The 11,253-nt window shown below is 44.6% G+C and overlaps 1 protein-coding gene across 1 annotated transcript; it reads left to right on the top strand.

The window, feature by feature from the left end:
* Positions 1-7,187: 7,187 nt before the first annotated feature.
* On the top strand, positions 7,188-11,253 carry LOC123060358 (BTB/POZ domain and ankyrin repeat-containing protein NPR1). Its single transcript, XM_044483046.1, has 4 exons — positions 7,188-7,831; positions 9,184-9,931; positions 10,106-10,300; positions 10,701-11,253. The coding sequence occupies exons 1-4, from the start codon at positions 7,295-7,297 to the stop codon at positions 10,952-10,954; spliced, it is 1,734 nt and encodes a 577-aa protein (XP_044338981.1). The 5' UTR covers positions 7,188-7,294; the 3' UTR covers positions 10,955-11,253.

An 11,253-nucleotide genomic window follows, 5' to 3' on the forward strand; every position in this document is an offset into this window, starting at 1 on the left:
GATTATAAATTTTAAAAAGCCCGTGGCAACGCACAGGCGTTATACTAGTCCATCATTAATGATTGATTACTGTGCGCGCACAGTTTCTTTACAATTTGGAGCGATGCCTTTCCATCCCTTTCCCGCGTGGAATGGGAGCCGCGGCAGCATCTGTGCTCTCGCCTGGCGTTGCCTGCCTCTTTTTAGTTTTTCTACCCGGGCAGAGACGTGTTGGATCTGGCTCGTGTGCACGTGTTTTATCGCCCCTTCGGCTGATTGATCGATCGCTTTCGGCTCCGAAATGGATCGTGTGGAGGGAATATATGATCAGGTGCGTGAGTGCAGCTTGGACTGGGAGATGACAGCGGGCCTTGCTTGTTTTGGGTTGTGATTAGCCACTCGACTGATCCGCTTTGTTTGTTTTCTGCTCCTTCTTGTTGCCAGTACTATAATTACTCGTAGTTGTCCATGCGCTTCGACCGTAACCAAAGTCAAATTTCTCAGCTCTAACCATCATTTTGTATCAGAATACTAGTGTACATTTTCTTGCTCTTTTGTGAAGGAGGAGAGAGCGACCTTCGATTTCTTTCAGTAAACAAATATAGACACGACAAAGGTGCCTTCGGGCCTCTTTTATTAGATTCCCTTTTTTTCCTCACATCATTTGGGAAACTTAGGAGCAATAACATACTCCTATCATTCTCGCTTAAATGGCATGGTCCTCACATTGCCCTCTCCTTCATCTTCATGTTCATCACTGATGATGCCTCTCGTCAGCTCGTTTCTCCCTCCTAGTCGACCTCCTCCTTTGCTCTCTCCCCTCCCAGCCTCCCATTTGCCCAACCAAGTTGCAAAGTCACGCATGTCGACTAGCCCAATATTGAGCCACCAACGCAATATTGCGAGCGCCTTCGCATATCGGCTAGCGAGAGATTGTTGCAGGGGAGGTTGGGCGGCGCTACATAGGGCTATCGTCGCTGGTACTTTGCTATCAGCTAGCGCTAGAGATGGCAGAGTGCGATGGCAGCCACCGGATGATGTGTCGACGAACACCGGATGCGACACACCGACGGACCACTTTTAATCTTTTATATCATCAACAGCAAAAGCGACAACGATTGTGCCGCAATCGTTGATGGCGGAGCTGCAACGACCGACTAAGCCCCGCGCGAGATAGTAGAAGCGGCAAGCGATGCTACAACACATTGGCCGCGCTGCTAGGCCACGCGACGCTATCGCGGCGGTGTTGCGAGATAGTGGTGTGATGAGCTGGGAGACATGCGGGGAGAGATGACAGTGAAGGGAAGGGGCACTCTCTTGTGCATCCGTGTTGGGGTGGGGGAGGGAGGGGGGGCGCGTTCCGGCGGTTGTAGATGATATAGTATATTGGACAGTGCAGGAGATGATTGAGCTGGACTTCTGATAGGTCGACCAACGCCTACTGTCGTCCTTTTATTTAATGTGCCCATGGCTACGGAAATTTGGAGGGGCACACACATGTCTAGCCGTGCCCCGCCGCTCGATTGCCTCGTGATCGTAAAGTCATTGGATTCTGCAAGCGACAAACATCAATTTTAACTTTTAATTTCTGAAACTTAAGATTTTGTCATTCACTTGTACCAAATTTCATCAGTTGAAACTTAACAAAGTTCTTAGAAAATGTCAAAACATATTTAAAAGTGGTCTTATTTCAAAGCGCTCTTCACAAGAAACATGGATATGCAAATGAAACATAATTTAAAATTATGGTTCAAAAGATATAAAAGGTTAAAAATCAAAAGTCCGAAGAAAGATCGATGCCTCCGCCCTTGCGTGCTACAAATCTCCTTTCCCACGGTTGGGTCCTTCTCATCTACCTTATCCTAGAGTTCTTATCCTAAAAAAGAAGCATCTTTTCAGGATAACCGTGCAGTGCAATTCTTTAAGAATCATGAAAATCCTTTGAATCACACATAGGCCCTCTAACAAGGGAGCATGACACGTGCTTCAAAGATTCTCTTCCGTGCACGATTATGGGATAGTATCTCGTAGCACAAAATTCCATCTATGTGCTGTGCACGAATAGCCTAAAACAAAAGCAGCAACTAAAGAGTTAACTTTGCCGAGCGGCCGAACTCCAAGATGTCATGTCACGCTCTCAATATCTCGGCTCAACTTTTGGTATGAGCATCACCGGCACGGCAGTTGATTGAGTTAAGGCAGTGAGGCGTGAGCTCCTTAATCTGGGGACACCTTGATATCACCGGACAGCGACGGTGCGGAGTAGCCGTTGGGCCAATCTAGGCTGCGATCGGTCAACCTCGGACGGCTGGAGGGCGTGCCGGGGAGGGCATAGTGGAGGAGGCCATGGAGATAGAAGGCCTGGTGGACGACTGGTGGCCAAGTGAAAATTCTTGGCTTTCTTTGTGTGTCGAAGGAAGAAGACGACCCTTCCCTGCGGCTTAATCAACCATATGCTTAGGATGAATATTCTAACACACAGACCCATTCGTAGACACTTACGGCAGCGCATTGGATGGCAAAAAAAAGGTGTAAACACACCGATCCAGACGTACGAACGGCTTTGGAGAAGCCCTAGATCTCTGCATCACTGTCCTCCTCCGGACCCGAGTCCACAAATGCGGAGCAGCACGGCGGACCAGCAGCCACTCGCCCTATAATTAAATTAACAAAATTAACCAAACATGGCCCTGGCTACTGCTAGCTTGTCCTTGGCTACTGCTTGGCAAATCTATTACTCCTATCATGGTAGCTCGAAGGAATCTAGCATGCGTCCATCCAATGGCGGAAGAGGCAAGTGGTTAGTTAATCACAACTGGAGACACCTACTGTAAACGGCGGGCCGACACGCCTCCTGTAGGCTGTGTACGCTCCTAGCGGATTCGCATTGTTTAGGGAAAACGACGTTGCTAGTAGCAGTAGGGTGGGCCGTGGGCGATGTGCGCCAGTGTTCATAGTTTAAGACCAATGGTACTACACGCAACGCCAAGCCAGCGCACGCCGCTCAGTTCCAACTCCGTGTAACGAGTTGCGTCGATCCAACGTCGCAACTCAGCGGAGTACGGAGTGGCAACCTTGTTTTGTTCCTGTTCCTCCCAATGCCGTGTCTTCAACCGGCCGGCTCCCCACCGTCGCGAGGTCACATGTACTGCTGCAAGCCTGCAATCAGTGTAGCATGTTTTTGGCAGATCCGGGTAAATACACGGTTCTCAGGCTCAGTTTCTCTTTTTGCTGTTCTCTCACAATCTTAAGAATTGACCCTTCACTCAGCTTCTCTCAAAATCTTAAATCCATATTTTTTTTTACAATCCTACCGGTACAAGATTGTAAAAAAATATGGGTACAAGATTCTGGAAGAAGCTGGGTGAAGGGTGGATTCTCAAGATTCTGAAAGAATCATCAAAAGAACTGGGCCTCAATTTGTCCGCAAAAGAAGAAGTAATGTAGTCAAGTAATGCAGTACTGGAGTAACATATATCGGATGTGATTTTTGCGGTGTTATTTATGACATATTAAGACAAAAACAGTAAACAGCTCACCGTGTGAAAGGGTGGCAATTTCTTTGAAATTGATCTCAACTAATGCCCATGCAATCTTAGGACTCATTTGCTTTACAAAATTCTCAAAATATAGAAATAGAAAGGTAAAGGATTTCACTATAAAATCAAACATCAGATTATTTATTTAGCATGGCAAATTAATCTAGTTGTCACGAGTATGATAATTTCCTTTAGCAAGCATGGCAATCCTTGCCATGTTCAGCTTTTTGCCAGGATTTGTCATTCTTGTTGAAGAAAACTGTCATCCTCGCGACAACAAAATTTACCATAAAAAATATTCAATTTGTCATTGTTAAAAATTTGATGTCGAATTTTTAACATTACTGAAAGTAAATGATTGGGGTGTCATATCCACTCCAATACTTAGGAATTTTCCAAGAGGTCTCACCTAATGCTAACAATTCTTAGGAATTAGATGACACCTCGCGCGTTCCTGGCGAAATTATTCCAATGAGCTTTGTTTGTATGGAACACTAGTATCTAGACTAAAAATATGTGAATTGAAACTAGCATATAGTATTATATTTGCTTATTCTATAGTTGTGTGCATGGTGCATTTTTATGTGGGTCTTTTCTCATGCATTCATGGTGGAATGATGTGGCATATTGCATGTTAAAATAATTAGAGATAGTGGGGATCAATTATTTAGGTCATGCATCATGGCATGATGAGGAGGCATACTTGCGTGTTGAGAGAATTGAAGTTGGATGGGGTCCAAGGAAATTAAGAAAAAATTCTAATGAAAAACATCTCAAGTCAAAATGTCAAATCGATATCTGGTATTCTTTTTTCCTCATTTCCATAAAGGTATCTCCAAAAAGTCTTGTAGTACTGTAGAGTTTCCAACATAAGCTTAGTATTTACGAATAGACGACACACCCGCCAATACTATCATGCACGGTGGAATGATGAGGTGGCATAGTCACATGTTGAGAGAATTGGAGTTAGAGGGGGTTCATGGAATTTATAAATAAATTATTATTTTTTCTAATGAGAAATATCTCAATTCAAAATGACAAATTGATATCCGGTATTCTTTTTTTCTCATTTCCATAAAGGTGTCTCCAAAAAGTCTTGTAGTATTGTAGGGTTTTCAAAAAAGTAGTATTTACGAATAGACAACGCACCCATCAATACTTGTATGCACGTATTGCCTTCTTCAATTCACATTTTCACTCATTAATCAATTATATTGATGAATGTCTACCGTTAGTACCAGTCAATTTTCCATACCACACATGAATAAGATGACATGTTCATGACATGAGTTTGTCTAAGATTTATGACGTGGATAATTTACATGACCAGTTATGATGTGGCAGACATGCATGAAATGGTGAGGTGGGCACGTGCATGTTGTAAGAATTAAAGGTCGTGCATGTGATGCATGGGTGGAAAATAGTGCAGGTGGATGCTGACAATGCACACTTGGTGAGGTGAAAGGCTACATGTTGAGAGAATTGCTTGAAGTGGTGATAATTTTTTTAAGAATATATAGGATGGGGTATGGACACAATCCTTAGGAATCTAGTGCATATATTCCTAAGAAAAGAATGTTCAACATAGGAAAAAATATCCCATGACAAAAAAACGTTATATGAATCCTCGGAACCGAATAAGCCCTTAGGGACAACGTTTCTCCACCCTAGATTGTTCCCTAGTAATCACCTACCCATTCCCTATCCTCATCATCCCCGCCTTGACTCCCACTCTAAGCTTCACTCTGCTGACGTGATGAACTCCATTCCACTTTTCCTCCTGCCGTCGACTCTTTCACATCCCATTGTTTCTATTCTCATTCCACCCTCTTTATTCTTCCTATTCCTGAAAAATTGCCCTAAGGCATATCATCGTCCATCGACACATCGCATGATCAATATAAAATCACCCGACAATAAACGGGGTGAATGGTATCCTAGTGGACTTCTCGGTTGCCTTGTGGGACTGAAAACATGTCGAGTTCGTCCATGTTTCGAAGGTGTTTAACATAATTTGTTGAAATCCACATAAGCCAGGTAGCTTAATGAGCGCCTCACGCAAATACAACATGCTACCAGGGTTACAACTTCACCCGCTGGTTCCCCTCGCCTCTAGGTGCCTTCCGTCGCCAGCGAGCGAGGTGGGGGAACCCCAGTTTGGGTTGTATGTAGTTTTTGGTCACCCTAACATGAGTTAGGGTTAAGTTCAAGTGTCTGGCTGGTGGTGGTGAGATGTTGTTGTGATTGGCGACGAGGAATAAATTATCCCTTTCCTATCCTCATTTAGGCAATGTTGTTTGGCATTGGCAGAGAGCATGTGGAGTTTCAGTCTGGGCCAAATATTAGGTCTCGTTATTGTCTTCGTTTTGTCTAGGTGACCAGCAGCGCTCTGCGGAGGGGATGATGTTGTGGCGTTTATCTTTTTCTCCGATTCCTTCTTTGCACTTGAAGCTCAGACAGATGGGACTGCATCGGGGAACTTGCGAGGTTTGTGTCCTCTTCCTTTGTCTAGCAAGAACTGGGATTATCTTCTGTCCCTTCTCGTCGTCAACCTCTTCGGGACAACGATTTATCTTGACTATGACCATCGACGTCTTCTAGTCTACATCGATGGCTTTTTAGCCGCTGCTTCTTCAAGCTCCTGAGTTTCAACAAACTACTATGTCGAGAAGAAGGCGACAACGAGCTTTTCTAAAATGCAGTGGTGAAGCTACACAAAAAAACTTGGACGGGCCAAAGCAGGCCAAGTAGAAGGAAACTTGTTTTCCCTCTCTCAAAAGCCCAGTTTTATCTATCTCTACTTCTATAAAAGACTTAGTTGGTGATGTGGTGTGTTTGTCATCCGTCATTTCTGACCATTAAATCTGCATCTAACGATTGTGACGTAAGTTGTGGCCTTTTGCAACAATAGCCCACTTTCTGCTCCAATTTGCAGAAAACTCATTAGTATCTTGAAACCAACCACATCCCCCCTCACCTCATCAAAACAACTCGAGGAATATATTTTGAGTGAAACATAATATATATTTTAGTGATATATGTATATCAAAACTAAAGTGTCTTCTTTCAAGTTTATGAACAAGTATTATTCTACTTTGGATCCGTTGCAATCGCACGGACACATTGCTAGTACTCTTCAATGTTTAGGCCATCAGATGGGTCGGTCGTATGCCTCTCGGCCTTGTTATAGCTCCGCCAATGCTATAATGCAGAAGGAAGACGGTGATATTTTCTACAAGGACTTTCGTTTAAGTTTTTACTCCTTTCATCCGGAATTACTTGTCGGAGAAATGGATCATGTAGAAATATTTTAGTTTAAAATAGATTCATTTATATTCATGTCCGCGACAAGTTATTTCGGATGGGGGAGTATTTTTTTAAGGACGTTCTTGTGAGGGCTGGTTTTATTGTATGCCCTCCGGCCTTTTTGAAGAAAAAATATATTTTGTGAAAGAAAACACCGCAGCGAAATACGGGTGGCTCCTGGCCGTACCCGACGGCGACAAATACGCCGGTCAACGGCCTGATCAATTTGGGTCAGGCCAATTTGCAAGATCGCCATGAATCCCACCCCGGTTTAAATTATTCGATTTAATCTAGCACAAAAATGGCTTGGCTCTTCGCTTTGATATTAAACCTCCCTCTGGCCAGCTGCGCGGGTCGCTCCCCCCTCCCTCCCTCCCTCGCTCGCTTCGACTTCCTCGCGCCTTCGCTCCCACCAACTGGCCGCTCTCCCGACTCCCGAGCCGCACGCGGCCGCCGCAGCAGCAGCGCCAATGGAGGCCCCGAGCAGCCACGTCACCGCCTCCTTCTCCGACTGCGACGACAGCGTCTCCATGGGGGACGCGGCGCCGGACGCGGACGTGGAGGCGCTCCGCCGCCTCTCCGACAACCTCGCCGCCGCCTTCCGCTCGCCGGACGACTTCGCCTTCCTCGCCGACGCGCTCGTCGCCGTGCCGGGCGCGCCCGACCTGCGCGTGCACCGCTGCGTGCTGTCCGCGCGGAGCCCCTTCCTGCGCGCCCTCTTCAAGCGCCGCGCCGCCGCCGCCGGTTCGTCCGGCGGCGCGGAGGGCAACTGGTTGGAGCTCCGGGAGCTTCTCGGCGACGAGGTCGAGGTCGGGTACGAGGCGCTGGAGCTGGTGCTCGACTACCTATACAGCGGCCGCGTCCGCGACCTCCCCAAGTCGGCGTGCGCCTGCGTCGACGTCGACGGGTGCGCGCACGTCGGCTGCCACCCCGCCGTCTCCTTCATGGCGCAGGTCCTCTTCGCCGCATCCACCTTCCAGATCGGCGAGCTCGCCAGCCTCTTCCAGGTCCGCCTCTCCCCCTCCCCTTCTCCTCCATGATGCTTTCTTGGTTTCAGACATTTATTGTGCTTGCTGGGAATGCATATCTGCGCGCACGTTTGCTCAGAAAGCAAGTTTTAATGCCGTCTTTTCTTTCTGCAAGCGAGGACGTCTGCTGTATGCGGCAAAATGGGCTTAGATCCCCTTACTGTTTCTGCTAAATTTAATCAATTTCAGTACTTCTGAAAATAGCGTTAGGTTCCTACTAGTACGCTTTGTCGGTAGCAATGAGGAGCTTGTGCTTATCATGTGGCGATCTTGAAATCGGTGAAGTTGTCAATGGATATTATAGAGTTGGGAGCTTGAGGCGCTGTGTCATTTTGATGCCACCTCAAGGATTCTTGTTCTGATGTTTCTCTTTTGGGGAAAATGGTAATTCTTCATTGCTCAAAGAATCCGTGGTGTCGATATGGTACCTGCGGCTACTTTTATTTTTCATCAACAAAATGCAGTTCTTATGAAACTGTACAAATCTTGGTTGCATTAATGCAGACGTTTGGTACATATACAATACAAAGGAAAACATGTACAGCACCTTTCCCCCGGACACAATAGGAAAGCATGTGCACCACCTTTCCCCAGACAATTCACAAATCACAACACCGGGAGTCTGCCACAATATTATATCGTCTGGCTTTTCCACCTAATAAAGTTCCGGGTGTCTGTTCACAAACATATTTGCTCAAAAACTCCTTAATTTGCATTAGATCATCTATTAATGTTATTCTGAGCGGGAGTATTTTGATAGGAACGCCCTTTTTATGTAACCAGTCATCAACCGATGGATCTTCACATGATATAAATTTTTAGATGGAATTTCATTGTAAAACATTTATAACCAATTTGTATTCTAATCTACTCACGAGTATTTGAACCACATAGAATTACTTCTGATTAGTTACTTAAAAATATGCATCATCGACGCAGAGGCTGGGGGTAATGAAAGCTTCCATTTTCTATTTTTTGGAATACTTGTTGACAGGGGTGTATCAAACTGGATTAATCAATTTATGTGTATGTATTCTTAAAATAGTATCAGATTAGACCGTCTATGCGTCTATATTCTTATCCAACTGTGTGGCAGTGTTGAGACTTCAGACTTTTATGTATTTTTAGCTGATGATATGCTTTTCCTTCTAAGCTGTCATATTGGGATTTATGTTTTTATAATTCTGACTTCGCTGCAGATGAGCTGCGTGTATATCATTTGATGAAAACGCCTGTCGGCATGCTACTTGTAACAGTTTTCTATCGTTGTATTGTTTCATGTTTTTGAGAAGCCAGCACTAACCCATGGTATGTCCTTCTTTTCCATGCAGCGGCATCTCCTTGATTTCCTTGATAATGTTGAAGTGGATAACCTTCCGTTGATCTTATCTGTTGCAAACTTATGCAACAAATCTTGCGTGAAACTGTTTGAGAGATGCCTGGAGATAGTAGTCCGGTCAAATCTTGACATGATTACTCTTGAGAAAGCATTGCCTGAAGATGTTATCAAGCAAATTATTGATTCACGGATAACTCTTGGATTAGCTTCACCCGAAGACAATGGCTTTCCTAACAAACACGTAAGAAGGATACTCAAGGCACTTGATTCTGATGATGTGGAGCTTGTCAGGATGCTGCTCACAGAAGGGCAGACTAACCTTGACGATGCATTTGCATTGCACTATGCTGTAGAACACTGTGACTCAAAAATTACAACAGAACTTCTGGACATCGCACTTGCGGATGTTAATCTCAGAAACCCAAGAGGTTATACTGTTCTTCACATCGCTGCTAGGCGGAGAGATCCTAAAATTGTTGTCTCCCTTTTAACCAAAGGTGCTCGGCCTTCTGATATTACATTTGATGGAAGAAAAGCAGTTCAAATCGCAAAGAGACTCACAAAACATGGGGATTATTTTGGGAATACTGAAGAAGGGAAGCCGTCTCCCAATGATAAATTATGCATTGAGATACTGGAGCAAGCTGAAAGAAGGGATCCACAACTTGGAGAAGCATCGGTTTCTCTTGCATTGGCTGGTGACTGTCTTCGTGGGAAGTTACTGTACCTTGAAAACCGAGGTAATATTCATCTACATATGGTGTAGTGTTCAAAATTAGTTGTTTGGTAGGGTTTACAGTCGGTGGTATTTTGCATGTGAAGTGAAGCTCTTCATGGGCAATTAGCAATGTGTTAACCTTGTTCTTATTCTCTTGGAAGTTGTGTTTTCACACAATTATTTTCATGCTTTGTAGTTGCTTTGGCAAGGATAATGTTTCCAATTGAGGCAAGAGTAGCAATGGACATTGCTCAAGTGGATGGTACTTTGGAATTTACCCTTGGTCCTAGTACAAATCCACCTCTGGAGATAACAACCGTTGATCTAAATGATACTTCTTTCAAAATGAAGGAGGAACACTTAGCTCGGATGAGAGCCCTCTCCAAAACAGGTGAGGCACAGCTTGCGCTTTTGTTTTTTGGTTGTTCTGTTTTTAACTTTCTAGATTTTGTTCCTGCCTTTTCATTTTTGTGTTAGTTTGCTTGTACGACCCGTTCCTTGTTAGCGATTTCTTCTGGTACAAATGACGCAGACTTGGGGGTGTGTTCAAGAAAATAAAATCTGAATAAGGTTATTGGTGTAGATAAGGTTGAAATCCCAGATTTTATCCCCTCCTGTTAATATAAGAACTGAAGAGTGAACCCAAATATGTACACTTGACTAATCATATAATCGGTGGTTGAATTGCTAATGATTACTCTCGCATGTGTGCGCGCACGCATTCAGCTATAAGATGATATCTTACCAAGTTTATGTATCTGGACTAACTGCAATCTGAATGTTTATACCAGTCGAAGTCGGCAAACGTTTTTTCCCGCGCTGTTCAAATAAATTGGACAAGATCATGGATGATGAACCTGAGCTGGCTTCGCTCGGAAGAGATGCATCCTCAGAGAGGAGGAGGAGGTTTCATGACCTGCAAGATGCGCTCCTGAAGGCGTTCAGCGAGGACAAGGAGGAGTTTAACAAAACGACAACCCTTTCATCTTCCTCATCGTCGACGTCCACTGTAGCAAGGAACTTGACAGGCCGGCCTAGGAGATGATGAGCACGCTGGCCCATTCTTGCCATATTGGTAGCTGATTTGGCCCTGTAAATCGTCTAGTTATGCTCATTTTTGCTTGTACAGTAACAGTTGTCCATACAGTATTCTGTTGATGGAACAAATGGACTCCATGTCGTAGCAGCTCTTGGCCTCTGACTTCGATGATTTGGCTGAAACAGTAGATAGTTTCTGCTTTGCACTTTGCTTTTATTATTCTGCATGAATTCTAGTACTGCACTGTACGTTATCTCTGAAGCATCTACGGCTCAAAAGGGGTACTCTGTTTTTACCCTGTTATA

This window comes from Triticum aestivum, chromosome 3A (genome assembly GCF_018294505.1).
Source record: "Triticum aestivum cultivar Chinese Spring chromosome 3A, IWGSC CS RefSeq v2.1, whole genome shotgun sequence".
NCBI lineage: Eukaryota > Viridiplantae > Streptophyta > Magnoliopsida > Poales > Poaceae > Triticum > Triticum aestivum.

What these genes read in the sequence shown, in the direction of transcription:
- LOC123060358 (XM_044483046.1), top strand. Translation starts at nt 7,295, where the DNA reads ATGGAGGCCCCGAGCAGCCACGTCACCGCCTCCTTCTCCGACTGCGAC. An exon ending in ACTGTACCTTGAAAACCGAG is followed by an intron (nt 9,932 to 10,105) that starts GTAATATTCATC and finishes CATGCTTTGTAG; the next exon opens with TTGCTTTGGCAAGGATAATG. An exon ending in GAGAGCCCTCTCCAAAACAG is followed by an intron (nt 10,301 to 10,700) that starts GTGAGGCACAGC and finishes TGTTTATACCAG; the next exon opens with TCGAAGTCGGCAAACGTTTT.